This window comes from Eleutherodactylus coqui, chromosome 11, assembly GCF_035609145.1.
Source record: "Eleutherodactylus coqui strain aEleCoq1 chromosome 11, aEleCoq1.hap1, whole genome shotgun sequence".
In the NCBI taxonomy this organism is placed as follows: Eukaryota; Metazoa; Chordata; class Amphibia; order Anura; family Eleutherodactylidae; genus Eleutherodactylus; species Eleutherodactylus coqui.
The window spans coordinates 66,099,408-66,116,988 of record NC_089847.1 but is presented as its reverse complement, the minus strand read 5'-3'; the positions used below and the strand labels follow the sequence as shown (position 1 = coordinate 66,116,988).

General features: G+C 41.6%; 1 protein-coding gene across 2 annotated transcripts in view; it reads left to right on the top strand.

The window, feature by feature from the left end:
• The window catches only part of LOC136581829 (choline kinase alpha-like), a 74,523-nt gene extending 59,674 nt beyond the window's left edge, over nt 1–14,849 (top strand). The window contains exons 6-13 of one of the 2 annotated variants that reach the window (XM_066582456.1): nt 64–168; nt 2,345–2,403; nt 3,270–3,357; nt 7,214–7,322; nt 8,669–8,775; nt 9,534–9,615; nt 11,312–11,367; nt 11,817–14,849. In XM_066582456.1, the coding sequence (XP_066438553.1) occupies nt 64–168; nt 2,345–2,403; nt 3,270–3,357; nt 7,214–7,322; nt 8,669–8,775; nt 9,534–9,615; nt 11,312–11,367; nt 11,817–11,856 (646 nt within the window). In that variant the 3' untranslated portion in view covers nt 11,857–14,849. Of the gene's footprint in view, nt 1–63; nt 169–2,344; nt 2,404–3,269; nt 3,358–7,213; nt 7,323–8,668; nt 8,776–9,533; nt 9,616–11,311 lie in introns of both variants that reach the window. The other variant, XM_066582457.1, reaches the window with a different exon arrangement.
• Nucleotides 14,850–17,581: the final 2,732 nt, after the last annotated feature.

The following is a 17,581-nucleotide window of genomic DNA, read 5'->3' as shown; positions in this document are numbered from 1 at the left end:
AGTAAGATTATTAGTAATAACCTTGTATTGTGGTTATAGTGAATGGTCTTTACTTATTTTTAGGTACTTGAAGCAAGTGCTAAAAATTAAATTTACAAGAGAATCCCATACCAGGAAGTTGAACAAGTTTTTAGGTTACAATCTTCCTACAGAAATGGCTAACCTGAGGTAAGTTCCTTAGTGAGTAGTCTGCGGTCAAAGCTAACCCTGATTTCTCAGTAAACTGCATAAACTATCTTTCACAACCTAGCAGGACTTCTCTGTGTAGAATGCAAAATTGAATAGGGAAGTCTAGTGTAATGACTGGCTATAGATGGACACATGCTGTTAAATTTTCAATGTAAGTGTAAGGTTGTCAGATGGACATGGAAAAATAGATGCTTGCCTTCAATTTCTTAATTTAGTCATACTTTCATGTGCATATAAAAGATCTTGCAAAGACCGTTACTATATTTTAACAGTATTGCAGTATTCTATATAGAATCATAGAGTGGTAGAGTTGGAAGGGACCTCCAGGGTCATCTGGTCCAAAGCCCTGCTTAGTGCAGGATTTACTAAATCATCCCAGACAGATATTTGTCCAGCCTTTGTTTGAACACTTCCATTGAAGGAGAACTCCCCCCTTCTGCGGTAACCTGTTCCACTCAGTGATCACCCTCACTGTCAGGAATTCTTTTTCTAATATCTAATTTGTCTCCTCCCTTTCAGTTTCATCCCATTGCTTCTAGTCTTTCCTTGTGCAAATGATAATAGGGCTGGTCCAAATTGCAGTGTGACAACACTTCAGATAGTTGTAGACATCTATTAAGTCTCCTCTCAGCCTTCTTTTTTGCAAGCAAAACATTCCCAGATCCTTTAACCATTCTTCATAGGACATGACTTGCAGATCGCTTACCATCTTTGTAACTCTCCTCTGAACTTGCTCGAGTTTTTCTATGTATTTTTTTTAAAGTGGAGTGCCCAGAACTGGACACAGTATTCCAGATGAGGTCTGACTAAGGGCGCATTCAGACGATCGTATATCGACTGGGTTTCACGCCCAGCCGATATACGTCGTCCCTCTCTGCAGGGGGAGGAAGCTGGAAGATCCGGGAGCAGTGCACTGAGCTCCCGCCTCCTCTCCGCCCCTCGCCACTATTTGCAATGGAAGGAGTAGAGCTAAGTTTCCGGACGTAGCTCTGCCCCGTTCCGCCCCTCCAATTGCAAATAGTGGCGAGGGGTGGAGAGGAGGCTGGAGCTCAGTACACTGCTCCCAGCTCTTCCAGCTTCCTCCCCCTGCAGAGAGGGACAACGTATATCGGCTGAGCATGAAAACCCAGCCGATACATGATCGTCTGAATGCGCCCTAAGGAAGAGTAAAGGGGGATAATGACCTCACGTGATATAGACTCTGCTTCTCTTAATATATCCCAGAATTGTGTTTGCCTTTTGGGCTACTGCATCGCAATGTTGACTCATGTTCAGTCTATGATCTATTAGTATGCCCAAGTCCTTTTCACATGTGCTGCTGCTTAGCTCAATTCCTTCTATTCTGTATGTGCTTATATGGTTATCTGTCCACACAATCTCCTCTGTTAAGCTGCCCATACATTTAAGATATCTTGGGATCATTGCAAGAACAATACCACCAGCAACACTACAAATCAAAGTGGGTGATTAAGGAGTCTGTTTTAAATAAAACTGGCTCCTTGGGGATTACACAAAATGGCAAATCATTGGCCGGATTCAGCTGTGCATGTCTATAATTGGCAGATTGTGGCTTCAATCTTCCAGCACTGTCAATCTAATATATGAACAAACTATCATTTACAATAATGTTTCAACGTTTCACTCATGTTCTGCTAAAAAGGGAGATGGAATAATACCTCCACAGTGCCACCTATTGGAAGGCAGCATTCCTTCAAGCCAAATTTAGACTCTTTATACAAGCTGTCTGCATGGAGTCTGGCTTTGCTTTTAATTCCCAGTCATTGTTACAAGGCTTGTATAGTCTAACTTTGCCTTGAAGGAATGCTGCCTTCCAGTAGGGTGGCACTGTGGAGGATTTATTCCATTTCCCTTGTTTGCATATTACCTAGAGGCCGCCTCACTCACCATTTGGGTGCTCTCTCTAAGGAGAAAAGATAGCATTCATATTCTGCTATTTCAGGCAACTCTTCTCTCACGTGTATGGACAGCTATAGATATCGTGTTAACCAGTTATCTCTTCAGAAACCAGTTTTGTAAATGCCGAATCAAGTGATATTAACTGAAAGTCCAATCCAAAATAAATTGGTAATATATGAAGTACGTTTAATGAACTCCAAAAATTATTAAATATTTTTTTTCCCCCGCACTACTCTAGGGCCTTACTAGAAGCAACTCCGTCTCCTGTTGTGTTTTGTCACAACGACTGTCAAGAAGGTAAGACATTAAATGGCTGTTCTCCACTGCCCTTTAAGTTCCGCTTTTGCTGCACTTTACTTAATCCACAAATATATAAATATTTTTAATCAGTGAAAGGGAAATAAGTCAGTGCCAAACACATTATGCTCCTATGTGAAGAGAAGAATGGGTATGTTGACACCAATGTTGAGCTACTGTCCAGGGGTTATGTCCTTAGTTGCGTTCCAAGCACTGAAAACTAGATTGAGAAAGAACCCCTGGAAGAAGCCATCTGTCATTCTAGAAAGCTGCTAATAGACCTACCGACAGGTTTCCAGCATTCTGTGCTAGAAAGAATATGGTGCTCCAGAAAATTCCAGAAACCTGCCAAAGTGGAGAAATAATGGTTTCAGCAGCTTGCTAGAATAGTAGAGATAATTTCCATCCATGTGTTCCATACCAACCTTGCTTTAGCATTTTTGGATGTAACCCTTGAATGGAAGCTCAAAACTGCTGTAAACTGGCCCTTATTCCTTATAAACATGTCAAGTTTTGTTTGAGTTCTGCCAAATGTGTACTGATGCCGTAAAGCAATGCTCCGGACCTAGACAAAGATAGCTATGCTGGTTCTCTGACTATCTGATCTACACCGTGTGGAAGTGGTTGCTAAAGAAATGAGAACTTGCATGTTGCGCACAAAAATGTACCTTTGTAATGTTAGCATCTCAAGTTCAGCTTAGTTTGTCTACAGAGTTGAGTAGTTAACTGTAATGGAAACCAGCAGTTGACATGTTGCTAGCAAGTGATATAATGGTTTAATGTAATGCTTATTGTAGTGCCAGTAAAAGCTGCCATTTTAGTGATTTTGTTGCATGCATTCTTTATCAATGTTTTTATATTTTCAGGAAACGTCCTATTATTGGATGGAATGGAAAATTCTGAAAAGCAGAAACTAATGTTGATAGATTTTGAATACAGTAGTTACAATTATCGGTATGTAATTGTAGATTAATACTTTACCTAAGTAAATCGCATGACTCTGAAAAGAAAAATAAAGCACAGTATAACTAGTATGTCATTAATTACCAGAAAGTTTCCTAGTGAATTGACTTAATGCTATGCGACTGACCCAACAAAAACTACTGTTGCCAGTTGGTCCATTTGTTGCAATTATGTTTTTGTCTACTTAACATCACTTTAAAGTTATTAAAATACATTACATAAAATCATACTGTTTAACCCCTTGAGTGGCACGCCCAGAAAATTTCCGGGGACGAGCTCCACTGCTCATAGCAACATAGCCCGGAAGATTTCCGGGCTATGTATCACCATGGGAGCTGCAGAGCACAATGCCACAAGCTGTGACAGTGTGCTCTGCCTGCACGGACCCACACAGAGCAGTGCAAGGGCTTTGAAAAACCAGCAGAAGATATTGCCGACATGTCGGCAATGTCCTGCTTTGTTTACAAGTTGCCATAGAGACCATCGGCTTGTCAGAAGCAAGCCGATGGTCTCTGTGGCAGGGAGAGCTGGTTGTTAGCTGTCAGAGGACAGATAGGTACTAGCTCTTACAGCAGAGATCAGAGAAAACCTCCGATCTCTGCTGTGTTAACCCTTTACATGCTGCAGTCTATGTGACTGCAGCATGTAAAGGGCTGTCACCATCGGACCCCCGGAATGTGATCAGGGGTCCTGATGGGTCCCTGTGGAAGTCCCCTAAAGGGACAAAAAAAAAAAATTGAAAAAAAAAAAGTAAAAAAACTATTAAAAAAATAAAAAAAACACTTGGCTCCCTTTACTTTGTAAAAAATCAAATACAATCACACATGTGGTATCCGTGTGCATCGTAATGACCCAGAGAAGGAAGTTAATACATTATTTAACCCCTTAATGACATGGCCCCTTTTTTTCTTTTTTCCCCATTTCTTTTTTCCTCCCCCCTGTTTAAAAAATCACAACTTGTCCCGCAAAAAACAAGCCCTCATATGGCCATGTCAATGGAAAAATGAAAAAGTTATGGCTCTTGAGACGCAACTGCAAAACTAGTTGAAATTCAATGATTAGACCATTTTAAAAAACCTGCCCTGGTGGGCACGACAGGGTGGTAGGAAACCTGCCACTCAAGGGGTTAAAACACCACCATCACTCAAACAAGCTCTCATGTGGCTAAGTCAATGTGTGTGTGTTATAAAAAAATAGCTGCTCACCTGTCCTTGCCTCCTGTAGCTCCAGCATGGCACCCGTCCTTCCCTCATGAGTTGTGTTTAGAGTCTGCAGTCAGCATGCATGCAGATTGGCAGCAGCAGCCTGTGACTATCGCAGAACTCTGCAGTCCTCTGAGGCCTGTGATGTTCCGTAAAGAGGCTGACTGCATCCTGTCAACACAGATCTGGCAGGGAAAACCGAAGTAGGGAGCAGGGACGGGCAAGTATGAGCAGTTTTAATACTTTTGGCTACGGGCAACTGATTTTTCAAAACTGTACAACTTGGAAAGCTCCTTTTACAGTGGATCTGCTTTCTGAAGCACATTTCCCTCAGTATCAGTGAAGCAGTTGTCACATGGTTTAGTCTGTTGGAGCACCGAGGTCCTGCAAAAAAGAAACTTCACATATACACTGTATTTGCCACTCCTGGTTTTGACTTTAAAAAATAAAACACACAAACCCTGCATGTCACTAAACCTTTAGGGCCCAGATATTGTAAAATACCCTGTGTGAAACCAATTGGACCTTTGTGAGTTGTCTGTTTACTTACAGTCCAAAGCAATCTAGCCTCCCACATTTTACGCTGAGTAGGATATACTGGTCATCCAGAATTAACTCCTTTGTGTCCACTATTCATGAACTAGATTGAATACAGCATACATAGTATGTTAGGCTGAATGAAGACAATATCCATCTAGTTCAGCCTGTTTCAACCCCCTTGTTGATCCAGAGCAAGGCAAAAAAAAAACAAAAGGCAGAAGCCAATTAGCCCATTCGGGGGAATAATTCCTTCCTGACTCCATAATAGCAATCAGAATAATCCCTGGATCAAACTTTGATAGTTCCTACCTAAAAGTAAGACCCGGAATAACCCCGCTGGTCACCTAATGTCTATATCCTGTAATATCCTTGCGCTCTAGAAAGACATTTAGTCCCATCTTAAACTCCTCAATGGATTTTACCATCACCACGTCTTCAGGCAGAGAGAGTTCCACAGTCTCACTGCTGTTAAAGTAAAGAACCCCCTTCTGTGTTGGTGATGGAACTTGCTTTCTTCTAGACGTAGCGGATACCCTCTTGTTACCGACGCAGTCGTTGGTATGAACAGATCATGGGAGAGATCCTTGTATTGTCCCCTAATGTATTTATACATTATTTGATCGCCCGCTTACCTGTCTTTTTTTTTTCCAGGGTGAAAAATCCTAATTTTGATAGCCTCTGAGTATCCCAGTCCTCCCATTCCATTTATTAATTTAGTTTCCCTTCTTTGAACTCCCTCAAGCACTGCTACATGTTTCCTGAGCACCGGTGTCCAGAACTGCACCCAGTATTCCATGTGGGGCCTGACAAGTGCCTTATGTAGTGGAAGAATAATGTTCTTGTCCTTCGCCAAGACTTGATTAGCTTTTGCAGCAGCTGACTGGCATTGGTTACTCCAGTCTAATCTATAATCCACTAGTACCCCCAGATCTTTTTCCATATCACTTTTCCCTAGCAGTACCCCATTTAGTGTATATTGGTGACATCCGTTTCTCCTGCCCATGTGCATAATCTTACATTTATCAACATTGAACTTAATTTGCCATTTTTCTCCCCAAGCCCCCAGCTTATCTAGGTCCTTTTTGTAGCCGTACACTGTCGTCCATTGTATTAATTATCTTGCATAATTTTGTATTTGCAAATATTGATATTTTACCGTGTAGTCCTCCAGCCTATTATGCGGCACAGTGTCAAATGCTTTAGAGAAATCCAGATATACGAGACGAATACACTCTCCCAGGTCCAGCTTAGAACTTACTTCATCGTAGAAGCTGATCAGATTGGTCTGACATGACTGACCCCTCATGAACCCATTCTGATGAGGGGTTATACATGATTCAGTCTCTTTATTTGGGTCCACTGTTTTTCAAGCCTTGAATAACTGCTAGAGAGTGCTTTGACCTTTATTAAAGAACCTGACGTTAAAGTAACTTAACTTTGAAGCTACTTAGTGTAAAATAAATCTGCTATTGTGCAGATATTAGTGATGCTTGCAGGATGTGATCAAGTTACAGGTATGGCATGTATGTTATCTGGAAGGGATTAACAGTCTCGGACCTTGAGCAGCACTTTCCACTCGCCCTGTCTGTGCTTTCATAGCTGATAACCCATCATCACATTTATATCCTTTCTGCACATTTATAGTTTCCTACTTAAACATGCTTTTACATGGAATGATTATCCTTGACTTTTAGTTGTGTTAACATTTTTTTTTTTTTTTTTTTAGCAATAATTTGTTCTAAACATGAGCAAACTATGAATGATCGTTCACTTTTCATTAGTCTATTTTATACAGGCATAAAAATCATGGCACGTTCACTTATCGTTTAGTTTAAACCGTGCTTGCTCACTCAGTCCTTCTCATTCACTTGTTCAGCCTTTCACATTTGCTGCATAATTCTTGTTTTAACGAGCCAACGGTGCATCTGCCTGTCTAAAGAGGCTGCATAAAAACGATCGGGCTAGTGGTGATGTCACTCACTTCAAATGATAATTGGCTTGTCTAAAAGGACCCTCACTGATACAGTTCCAAAGTGGAACTGAACTGTGGTGTTTGATACGGTCTTGCTAGTTTTTGTGAATGACTTACATTTCTATTTATTCAGGGGATTTGACCTTGGAAATCATTTTTGTGAATGGATGTATGATTACACCTATGAAAAATTCCCATTCTTTAAGGCCAATTTTTCAAACTATCCGACAAAGAAACAACAGGTAACTATTTTATGGTACTTGCTTACAGATTAAAGCTCAGTAGAAGTTATTAAGTGTTACCTTGCTTTCCCAGTTCCATAATTGCTGGAGATAGTTCATGCTAACTGTAGTTTTATTAGATGTTGATGCATTGTATGGGCTAGAATTAGAATCTGTTTCCATAGTAATAGAGATGTACAGCTGTATCATTAAAACCACCTACCTAATATAGTGTAGATCCCCCTCGTGATGCCAGAACAACTCTGATCAATTGAGACTTGGACTCCAGAAGACCTCTGAAGGTGTCCTGTGGTATTTGACACAAAGACAGTGCAGCAGAACTTTTGGAGTCTCCATGGATCAGACTTGTATTTCTGGCACATTATACCTATGGTTAATGTTTATTGTTGGTGCTTTCAGAAGTCCGCATGGACGCTGACCAGTCTGCAACTATGCAGCCCCATACACAGAAAGCGGAGATGTACTGGGTTCTGACACCCTTCTATCACAGCCATAATAATTTTTTTTAGTAATTTGTGCTACTGTAGTTCAGCTGGATCGAGCCAGACAGGCTAGCCTTTGCTCCTGAAACATATCAGTGAGCAGGGGTAAGTCCTTTCACCAGTTGTCCTCCTTTGGACCAGTTTTGCTAGATACTAACCACTTGATAATGGGAACACACCACATCTTGCTGTTTTGGAGCTGCTCTGACTCAATCGTCGATCCATCACAATTTGGCTTTTCTCAAACTCAGATCCTTACACTTGTTAGTTTTGCCACCCTTAACCAAATCAACTTAAATAACTGTTCACTTGCTACCTAATATATCCCACCCCTTGACAGATGCAGCTATGAGAAAATGCTATTCACTTCACCTATCAAAGTTTAGTGTTGGCTGATCTAGATTAGAGATGGATTTTCAAATATTTAGATATGGAAAAGTGGTGAGAAAGAAATATCATATATGTTAATTATAATATATTTATCAAAATTTGAAGATGTTATTTTTCAATTTTCCTCATTCATATATAAAACTGCTTTCAAGATAGCAGTTTGGAAAGAGGTAGCAGTTTAGCTTAATTGTGCTGCTCAAACGCATAACCTAAGTACTTCTTATTTACTGTTGAGCTCCCAGAATGCACTGCCATCTGATTACAGAAATGTAACAGAAATCAGTATACTTTGCTTTAGAAAGGAACAGAGCAAAAACATACTAGAATAAAATCTACAGAAGTAAAGTACAGCTAAGGGTTTGCCAAGTAGTTTGATTTTTTTAATGTGGAATGGGTGAATCTTGGTCAACATCAAAGCTAGCCTGTGATGGAAATTCGTATGAGAGAATTTGACTTTATTTTTTGTTTCTCTAGCTTCACTTTATATCTAGTTATATGACAGAATTTCAACCTGGCTTTGAAGACCTGAGTAATGAAGAAAAAAGTAAAATTGCGAATGAGATGCTAATTGAAGTTAACAGGTGAGTGGTTAAAAATGCACTTTATAATTGTAAAGACTGAACAATCCTGCTGCTAAGCACTTCAAAGGATTCTCCTCTTTGGATAAATCAAATTTATTAAGCTGAACACATGGAATCCAACTATTGACGCCCTCTCCTGAAGCAATCATCTGTGTTCTGAATGGGAATCTAGCTGTAAACACAGGATTCTGATGGGCAGGTATAGCAGCCAAGGGTCTAATGAAGGTCCCGAGGTCTGCCATCTTTGTGCTTTGACAAGAAATAGGATGCCTGTCAGCGTTATGCTAAAAGGTTTAGTACACTGCAATGCAGAACTATTGCACTTTATTATGAGCGGTCAGAGGATCATACATACAAGTCCTCAATTGAGAGGACTCAATTTAAAAATCACTTCAAAAACGCTAAATTGAGAGGAAGCTAAAGTTCTTAGAATATGGTAACAAGTGTTTGTATTGTACAAAAGTAGTAAAGTATGAAAATGCACATTTTTTTAAAACCAATTTTGTCTACTCACCTTCAGTACAAAATTAAAATATTGGAAGTAACATTATTGGACTTATTGTCATCACGTGTTTAGGAGAGTGACATGCACTCATGGCAAAAAAATCGTAAAACATTTCTGGAGTCATGTAAAGAGTGAATACTCACCGCTTTAGATACAAAGTATCCTTGGCAAACCAGACTGTTTAGACAGGGGTATAATACTATCAGTACCTGCAGATATGAATAGCTCATACATGTCTTTAATATTTGTTTAGGTTTGCCCTCGCATCCCATTTCTTCTGGGGTCTTTGGTCTATTGTTCAAGCGAAAATCTCATCTATTGAGTTTGGGTATATGGTGAGTATTTGTCATTATACATGAAGATACTGAAAATCACTGTTTCAAAGGACTATCATGACCTATATCCTGACATTCAAACAACTTTGGAAAACCACACATATGCTTGCATGTTTTGCCCTTAATGAAAAGCAAACTATTCAAAGATTTATGTATTGCCTCAATAACCATAGTGAACATAGTAGTTACTCGCAGTAACAAGCGCATTCCTTCTAATTACTAGTCCAACCAATATCTTCTGAAGTACAAACTTAAACTGATTTGGAGGCACCACTGTAGAATTTCTGATGATAGGTTTGCAAATCTCTGACTCCTTTTTTGCAAAGGTCGAGTTATTCATCCATCAAAAACCTTGCTGCCCTGCACTTGAAGTAACTGAAAGTGGCAAATTGGCAAGGAATACTACAAGAGTCTTTCATGTACATTGTTCTTTGTATTTGCCCACTGTTCTGTAAAAAAAAAAAAAAAAAATCTACACTACGAAAACAAATCCAAGGAATAGCTGATTGGATTTAAAATAAGCTTCATCTATCATGTCGTGGTATACTTTCTACTTTATTGAAAGCTAGGTTGTTTGCTGAGTGAATGCTTATGCTTGGCATCACCTACTCATAGTTCTGTGTAGTTTTTTAAGGGAAACCTGTCACCTGTTTCAGGCTTTTCAAACCATGGAAAGCACCAACCTAGGACAGGTATGGATACTGCAGGGGTTTGTTTTAGGCCGCTCAAACCAGCAGTTTTTCCTGCTTTCAGCACGGCATTCTGAATGCGTGCTAATCGTGGTACAGCGCACCCATTGATTTCAAAAAGGCCTTGCAGATCTGAACTTGAATGCTGCATTTTTAACGCTGCGGTTTTTGAGCACTGTCCTAATTTTGTGTTTTTCCCGGTTTGTAACTCATGACCCATTACAATAATGAGGTGAGTTAACTGCTGTCAAACGCTGTGACGCGTTCACAAAACCCGGCGTTCAAAATTGTCTCTAAAACTGAAATTTTGAGCCGCGTACTTAAACGCGTGTGCTGCTGCATTTCAGAATAAACAATATTTTAAAAATGGGCATAAAATGAGTGGGGCCCTGCTGAGCTCTACCCACCGGTTTCACCTCTTCTGTGCATAAACCGCTTGAGACCTGTCAGGGAAGTAACCGGTCAATATTGGTGATCCAGGCAAGGAGAAGCCAGCCGGTGCTCAACCCTTGTTCCATGCCAATTTTCAAAGTATGTTTTTCTGAAATGCGTGTCTATCCCAGGTTCATGCTGTGTCTGGTTTGAACAGCATGAGCCTTGTGACAGGTTCTCTTTAAGTAGTATGTGTGATAAACCTGATGCATTAGCACATGCGGGCTACTGGTGACTTTACCTTGTAGAAAAGAAAAGCTCATTGGGGGGGGGAGGGGAAGAGTCTGTAAGGGAGCAGAATGGTAGTAGTTTAGAAGGGTGGTGCCACCACTGAGTTGTGAAAGCATTATAGCCCAGAGTTGTAATAACTAATAGGAGCGAACGATGGGGCATGACAAATCTCGCTGTAACTCTGGATCAGTATAAAATTAGATCTCCATGTACTGCCATCGATAATCAACTTTTTGTATGGACTTGAAAACAAAGAACCAAATTAGGACATAACATGCATAACACTTGAGATCTTTCTAGTTCATCTAACTTAGTTTAACGCTGTTTTTGTTTTGTTTCATAAGGAATATGCCATGGCGAGGTTCGATGCCTATTTCCTACATAAGAAGAAGTTAGGACTGTAAGTCCTACCTGCATAGATGCTGACTGGAAAATTTCCCAGCTTTAATATTTTTCAATACTCTGTTCTCTAAACATCTCATGTGATTCATTCATTTGGAACAGAATGGTTTTATAGACTATTTTGAACCCGTAATGTGAGTCAATATTGTCTGGATTGAGTACAGTGGAGCAGCCACTTAAACTTCAGTATGTATTTGAGGTTTGCATTGTAGTGTCACTCATTCTCACACGTTTTCTTCCCATTGTGAAATTTTGCTTTAAAATTCATGATAATGCTATTAAACGGTTAGTGTTAAGTCTCTTGAAAACTGGAGGTATACACAGATATAATAAACTTTATCATGACATTTTACGCATCACATGCCATTCAAAATGTCTATTTAACATTTGCTGCATTTTTATTATAAAAATTGTTAAATATCTTGTAGTAATTTGATCTCTTTTCAGAATTTTAGTTGGAGTTGTTGCACACATTCCTGCTCTGTGAAGATTGCTTTACACTACTGAGAATGAGAAAATGGCCAAATCAGGATTTTTATTAGTTCCTTGCTTCCTTGGGTGCTGTGTAGTACATTATTCTGTATTTGTGGCTGTTTGAGGAATAAAGTAGACAGATGTCTTGCATAGTATATGGCTTAACATTTTAATGAAAGTCCACAAAAAAAATTGGCTCCGCCTCAAATTTCACTTCTTAATTTTAGACTTTAAAACATGTAGGAGGTTGCTCAATGTGCAGCTTGTTATACAGTAGTGTCATTATTTGGAAGGGAAATTTTATACTGAGACTTCCTTGTTACAATAAACTACATGTACATTATATTAACAGACAAGCTATTTAGAAGTTGTTTGATGTCCTAAATACTTGTTACGGGAACAGAATAAACTGTTAGCCCTGCTGAAAGCATACACTTATATTGCCTCCCCGATCCAGGCTGTTAGTTTCCTCTCATGCTGCTAGATATACAATGGCTAATAGGATGCAGGGCAAAGCTCAAATGGGTCTTAATTAGGGATGAGCGAGTATACTTGCTAAGGCACTACTCGCTCGAATAATGTGCCTTAACCGAGTATCTCCCCGCTCGCCCCGAAAGATTCGGGTGCCGCTGCAGGGGAGAGCAGGGAGGAACGGAGGGAAGATCTCTCTCTCTCTCCCGCCCGCTCTGCCCCCGCTCCCAACTGCAACTCCTGTCAGCTGCGGCGGCCCCCGAATCTTTAGGGACGAGCAGAAAGATCCTCGGCTAAGGCACATTACTCGAGCGAGTAATGCCTTAGCGAGTATACTCGCTTATCCCTAGTCTTAATCAGAATGCGTCTTTTTGGGTAGCTATGACATTTTGTAGTTTAAATGCTATTTTAGGCTGGATTGACAAAAGCAAACAAACTAAGAGATTTCTCAGTTGCTGTCAGAGTTCAAGAAATAAAAATAACTTAAGGAAATGCTATAAAATTTTTTTTAAAAAGTACGTCTAATTTCCTGCGGCTCGAGTGGTTCACTGGTCCTCTTAATTTTCTGGGAGTGATGATGTGCTATACTGCTGAGGTCTATAATTGTCCTCAGCGGTGATACTAACGTGTACATCACATGAATGCTGAGGCCAGGGGCTTGTGATTGGCTGCAGAGATCACATGGATGCATGACACAGCCAAGAAAACAGACCAGCAGGGACCTCCTGAACAACAGCTCTGGAGCAATGGGAGAATTAGCAGCTTAGTGTGTTGGGTTTTTTGTTTTATAACACTTCTTGCAGCTAGTTTTAATTTTTTTAATTCTCTGACAACTTCAAAGTAAATCCCAAAATAGGATTACAGGGTCCTACTTCAACTTGAGTAAATATGAAGGCTTTGTCCTCAGCAGGGCGTGATTTTGGCTTGAAATATTACTATGTTGGTCAGTATTACATGATTAGACAGTGTCAAGGGCTTGTTCCTTTTTATAAAAATGTGAAGAAAATTTTTCTGTAAATGATTTGATTCTTTGAGACAATTCTGTTAATCTCTCAGTGGGGTTTTAATGATGTGGCTAATTACGGAAAATACTGTGTATTGATCTTCATATACTAAATTTGAAGCAACATGTGCAGTTTTCTTTTTTATGGTTAACTTCATACAGGCAAGCAGATATTGGGCCGTGAATCATTGCCCGATATTGCGCTCGCAATCAATGTGAAAGCCCTAGGGATACGAGGAGTCTTCATGTGAAAACGGCCTTGCATCACTTTGGGGATAAAGGGAATCCCTGCCACGGGGCTGCGGTATGAGATCACACAGCCAGATTTGTTTCTCGTATTGCATTACAGTGCTATGCAGGAAAAAAATCACTTGTGTATGACCCCATTCAAAAGACTGGGGTTCATATTTCTGCATCTTGCAACATACAAATCTCGCACGAATTTCTCAGCCGTGTGAAGCCAGCCTAAGGATTTATTTAAACAGTGCAGTCAAGTCACAATTTGTAACCGCAATTACTACAAAACTGCCATTGTGCTGCGCCTTTTGCAACAAAACGGCAGCACTTTGCTATTGCTTTCCAGTAATTGCTCTAAAAATTGTAGCATGACTGAATCAATTTCATGGGGTTTAGTCATATTATCCAATGTATGGATAGAATTGTTTATATAGGCAAACTTTGTGTGTAGAGAACTGTCATTTGCTGCAAGTGTAAGTTGTCGTAGCAGCAATGGCTCAGCATAGTCATGAAGAGCAGGCTGTCATGTATTTGTTCCACAGGTATTGCATGTTTCCTGCATTCCATAATGTGATTTATGATACTGTGACATACTAAAACACTATGGGGCGCATTTATTACTGGTATTTTGGCACAAGTTGCACCTTTTTGGCACAAAGCTTAGATACATTTATTGATTTATTCCAAAAAGAACAAATGTTACACCTCGCTCCACTTTTCAAAAAATGTCTAGAAAAGTGGTTGTTTGGTCACAATTTTTAGACATTTGACCTGCGACATTTTGTTGCAGTCTCTCTCCAGTAGTTAGGTTGCACACAGTCATTCCACATTTCTTGGAATATTTAAAAATGTGACAAATTTAGCAACATTTGATAAATTTGTCACATGCTACACTGAAGGGGGGGGGGGGGGGAGCTGCCAGAAAACGGTCATCACAAAATCCTCTGATAAATTCCTCCTATGTGCGAATTGTTTTTTTTTAGGAGCCTGCTTTCGCAAGTGTATTTCATGTCCATACCCTCACATTTTTTTCTGAAAAGGTGAGAATGGAGGGTATTCTTTCATTGTCTTAAAGGATTTGTGATGGAGATGACTAATATAAATGTGCTAGTATGAATTGAGCCTTAGACCAATTAAATCATTGTATCTATTGTCAATATACAAATTCCCTGATATACAGAGATGTTTGTTTTTATATGTATTCAGTGTGTGTGTAAAGCAAAATAGGCTTGCACTTTTTTATTTTACATGAAATGTAAAAGCTGTATTTTTATATTAAAATGTATTGATGGTTATCGTGTCTTTTTTTTTTTTCTCCATTTAAGAAAAAAATAGCACTTTTATTATACTTTACAATGCCATATCAGCTAGTATTACCTTGGTTAGTTGTTCCTTTGTATCTGAAACTCCTGAACTTGTCATCAGAATCAGATCACATGATCCATCTGAGAAGTACAGATTTGCTTGGGTCTGAAGTCAGTTCTGCAGTCAGCATAATGTGTGTGTATGTATGATGACCCTACCACAGAAGAGGGGACACTTATCAGTCACTGATGAATGATTATAGGCTTAAGTCACACAGTTATAATAGAGGAGATCACAGCTCATACTACCACGGATGTATTCTCATGGGCGAGTTTCTCACGTTGCAAGATGCACTCACTGAAATAAACCCCATTGGCTACATTTATAAAATATGCTGCATGTTCTGTTAGCCTGCACAAATCTTGCCCATTTTTTCCTATTGGTAAAATAAAAATCACTCATGTAGCTGCATGTGCAATGCAAATTTTTATATTTTTTTTTCTCCCTATTGAAAATGCATAAAATTTTCACAGGTGTGCAGATCGTATGTTAAGCACTGCTATTTTCTCACAAATCGCAACGCACGTCCAGTGAATATTGAGTGATATTGCGCTTGTAATCCAGTTTCTCAGATCGATATCTCACTCGCTTGTGTGAAAGCACCCTGACTCTACCTTCTGTATTCAGCTAATAAGTGTAATGCAGAATCCCCCTGCCCCAGCAGTGAGAGATGCTATAGGCTGTAGCATGTGATATGCTGATGTAGCATGGGATTTCTAGGACAGAATAGTGAAAGTGATGTGGAGAAATTTAGGCCTCAAGCATAAGACAGAAGGGTGCACTGCATGTAAGTAACTAACATAGCATTATAGAATGGTAGAGTTGGAAGGGACCTCCAGGGTCATTGGGTCTAACTCCCTGCTCAGTGCAGGATTCACTAAATCATCCCAGACAGATATTTGTCCAGCCTTTGTTTGAACATTTCCATTGGAGAACTCACCACCACCCGTGGTAACCTGCTCCACTCCTTGATCATCCTCACTGGCAAAGTTTTTTTCTAATATCTAATTTGTGTTTCCTCCCTTTCAGTTTCATTCCATATCTTCTAATCTTTCTCGTCCGTATCATTGGGGGACACAGCCTAGACCATGGGATATAGCCACTGCCCTAGGAGGCGACACTAAGCAAAAAAGTGTTAGCTCCTCCCCTGGCTATATCCCCTCTGCAGGCACTCAGCTACTCAGTCTTTAGCTTAGTGTCTGCTAGGAGGCAGACGTGGCTATAACACGGGGAGTCGGGGCTTTTCCCTGGCTCTACTGTCCTCCCGGGGCAGGCGCAAGCAGGGGGTGTCTCCACCACTTCTGCGGCGTCTCACCCAGAGAAGAAAAAGGGGCCCGACCCTGCCATGCACATTGGCGTCGGTTACCTGCCAGCCATAGGGCTCCCCCTCCCTGGAGTTGCGCACTCTTTTTTTTTTTTTTTGTCTAGTGACGCATAGGGGGAAGCACTGCTGGAGACAGGTCGACGTATGGCCAGGCTGTGGCTTCCCTGACGCAAGGTACCTTAAGAACGGAGCAGCGGCGCTTCCAGCGAGGACGGTCAGCGGTACGATGCAGCGGCGCTTCCACCAGCAGGCGTACAGGCTCGGCATACGGGCAGGACGCCGGCGCGCTGGCTGGGCAGGTCACTTCCGGGGGTGGGCGCCGACGCCTGGGACGGAAAACGTCATTTCCAGGTCGTGGGCGGACTTATGGGGAAAGCCACGCCCCCTCCGGCCGCGGGAAAGCTAAAAGAAGCAGCCAGACAGAAGAATGGCCGCTCCCAGCAGCAAGATAGCTCAGTTGTCTAGCGCTACTGAGCCCGGCACTGTGTGCAGTTCTCAGCACACAGCATCCAGCGCTGACACGGCCCTGCAGGCTGTAGCAGCACCACCTGCCACATACCTGCAAGGCCACCAACACTATTATTTCCGTGTGGTGGACCCACGTCGACTCCTGACGGTCTTCAAACTTCAGTACCAGAGGTTCCAGCTGGATCAGGGGAACCGCTTAAACAGCTGCTAGACCGGGTAAGCCCTGCCAAGGCAGCACTTTGCGGTGTCTCCCCTCCCCTGTCCCCCCTGCAGGTACTCCTGTGGCAGTACGTAGCATTCGCTCTCTCCTGAGGTTTTCTGTTTTGCTATGTCTGACCCTAGATCAGAGGGTTCCAGCCCGGCCAAGGGGAGGGTGAAGCATTACGCTTGCACATCTTGCAGCGTTAAGTTTGCCTGCGGTCAAGTCGACCCCCGCTGCGCTAAGTGTACCACGGCACGCGTGGTTCCAGGGATCCCGGTGCCCCCCTCCGCCCATGTGGAGCCAGGGGCCGAACCCCAATGGGCGAGGTCCTTGGCCGCTGCCGTTTCCGGCCTGGCCACATCTTCTGCGGCGATTTTACGCCAGTTAGAATCCAGCTCTGAAGCTTCCTCTTCAGAATATGCGCACGGGAGGGCACGCAAAAGAAGGAGGTCCCGCAGCAGCGAGGACACCTCCTGTAAATCTCGTCATACCAGAAGGTCGTCTAGACCCTCCAAGTCCAGGCGGTCCAGGGACTCTCATGGCTCTTATGGGTCCAGGGACTCCGTCCATACTTATCACAGATCGAGGTATTCTTCGCGGTCCTGGTACTCTGCAAGACCGGCCCGGGCCCGCCATGACTCCCCCCGGGCATCGTGCTCCCGGGCTTC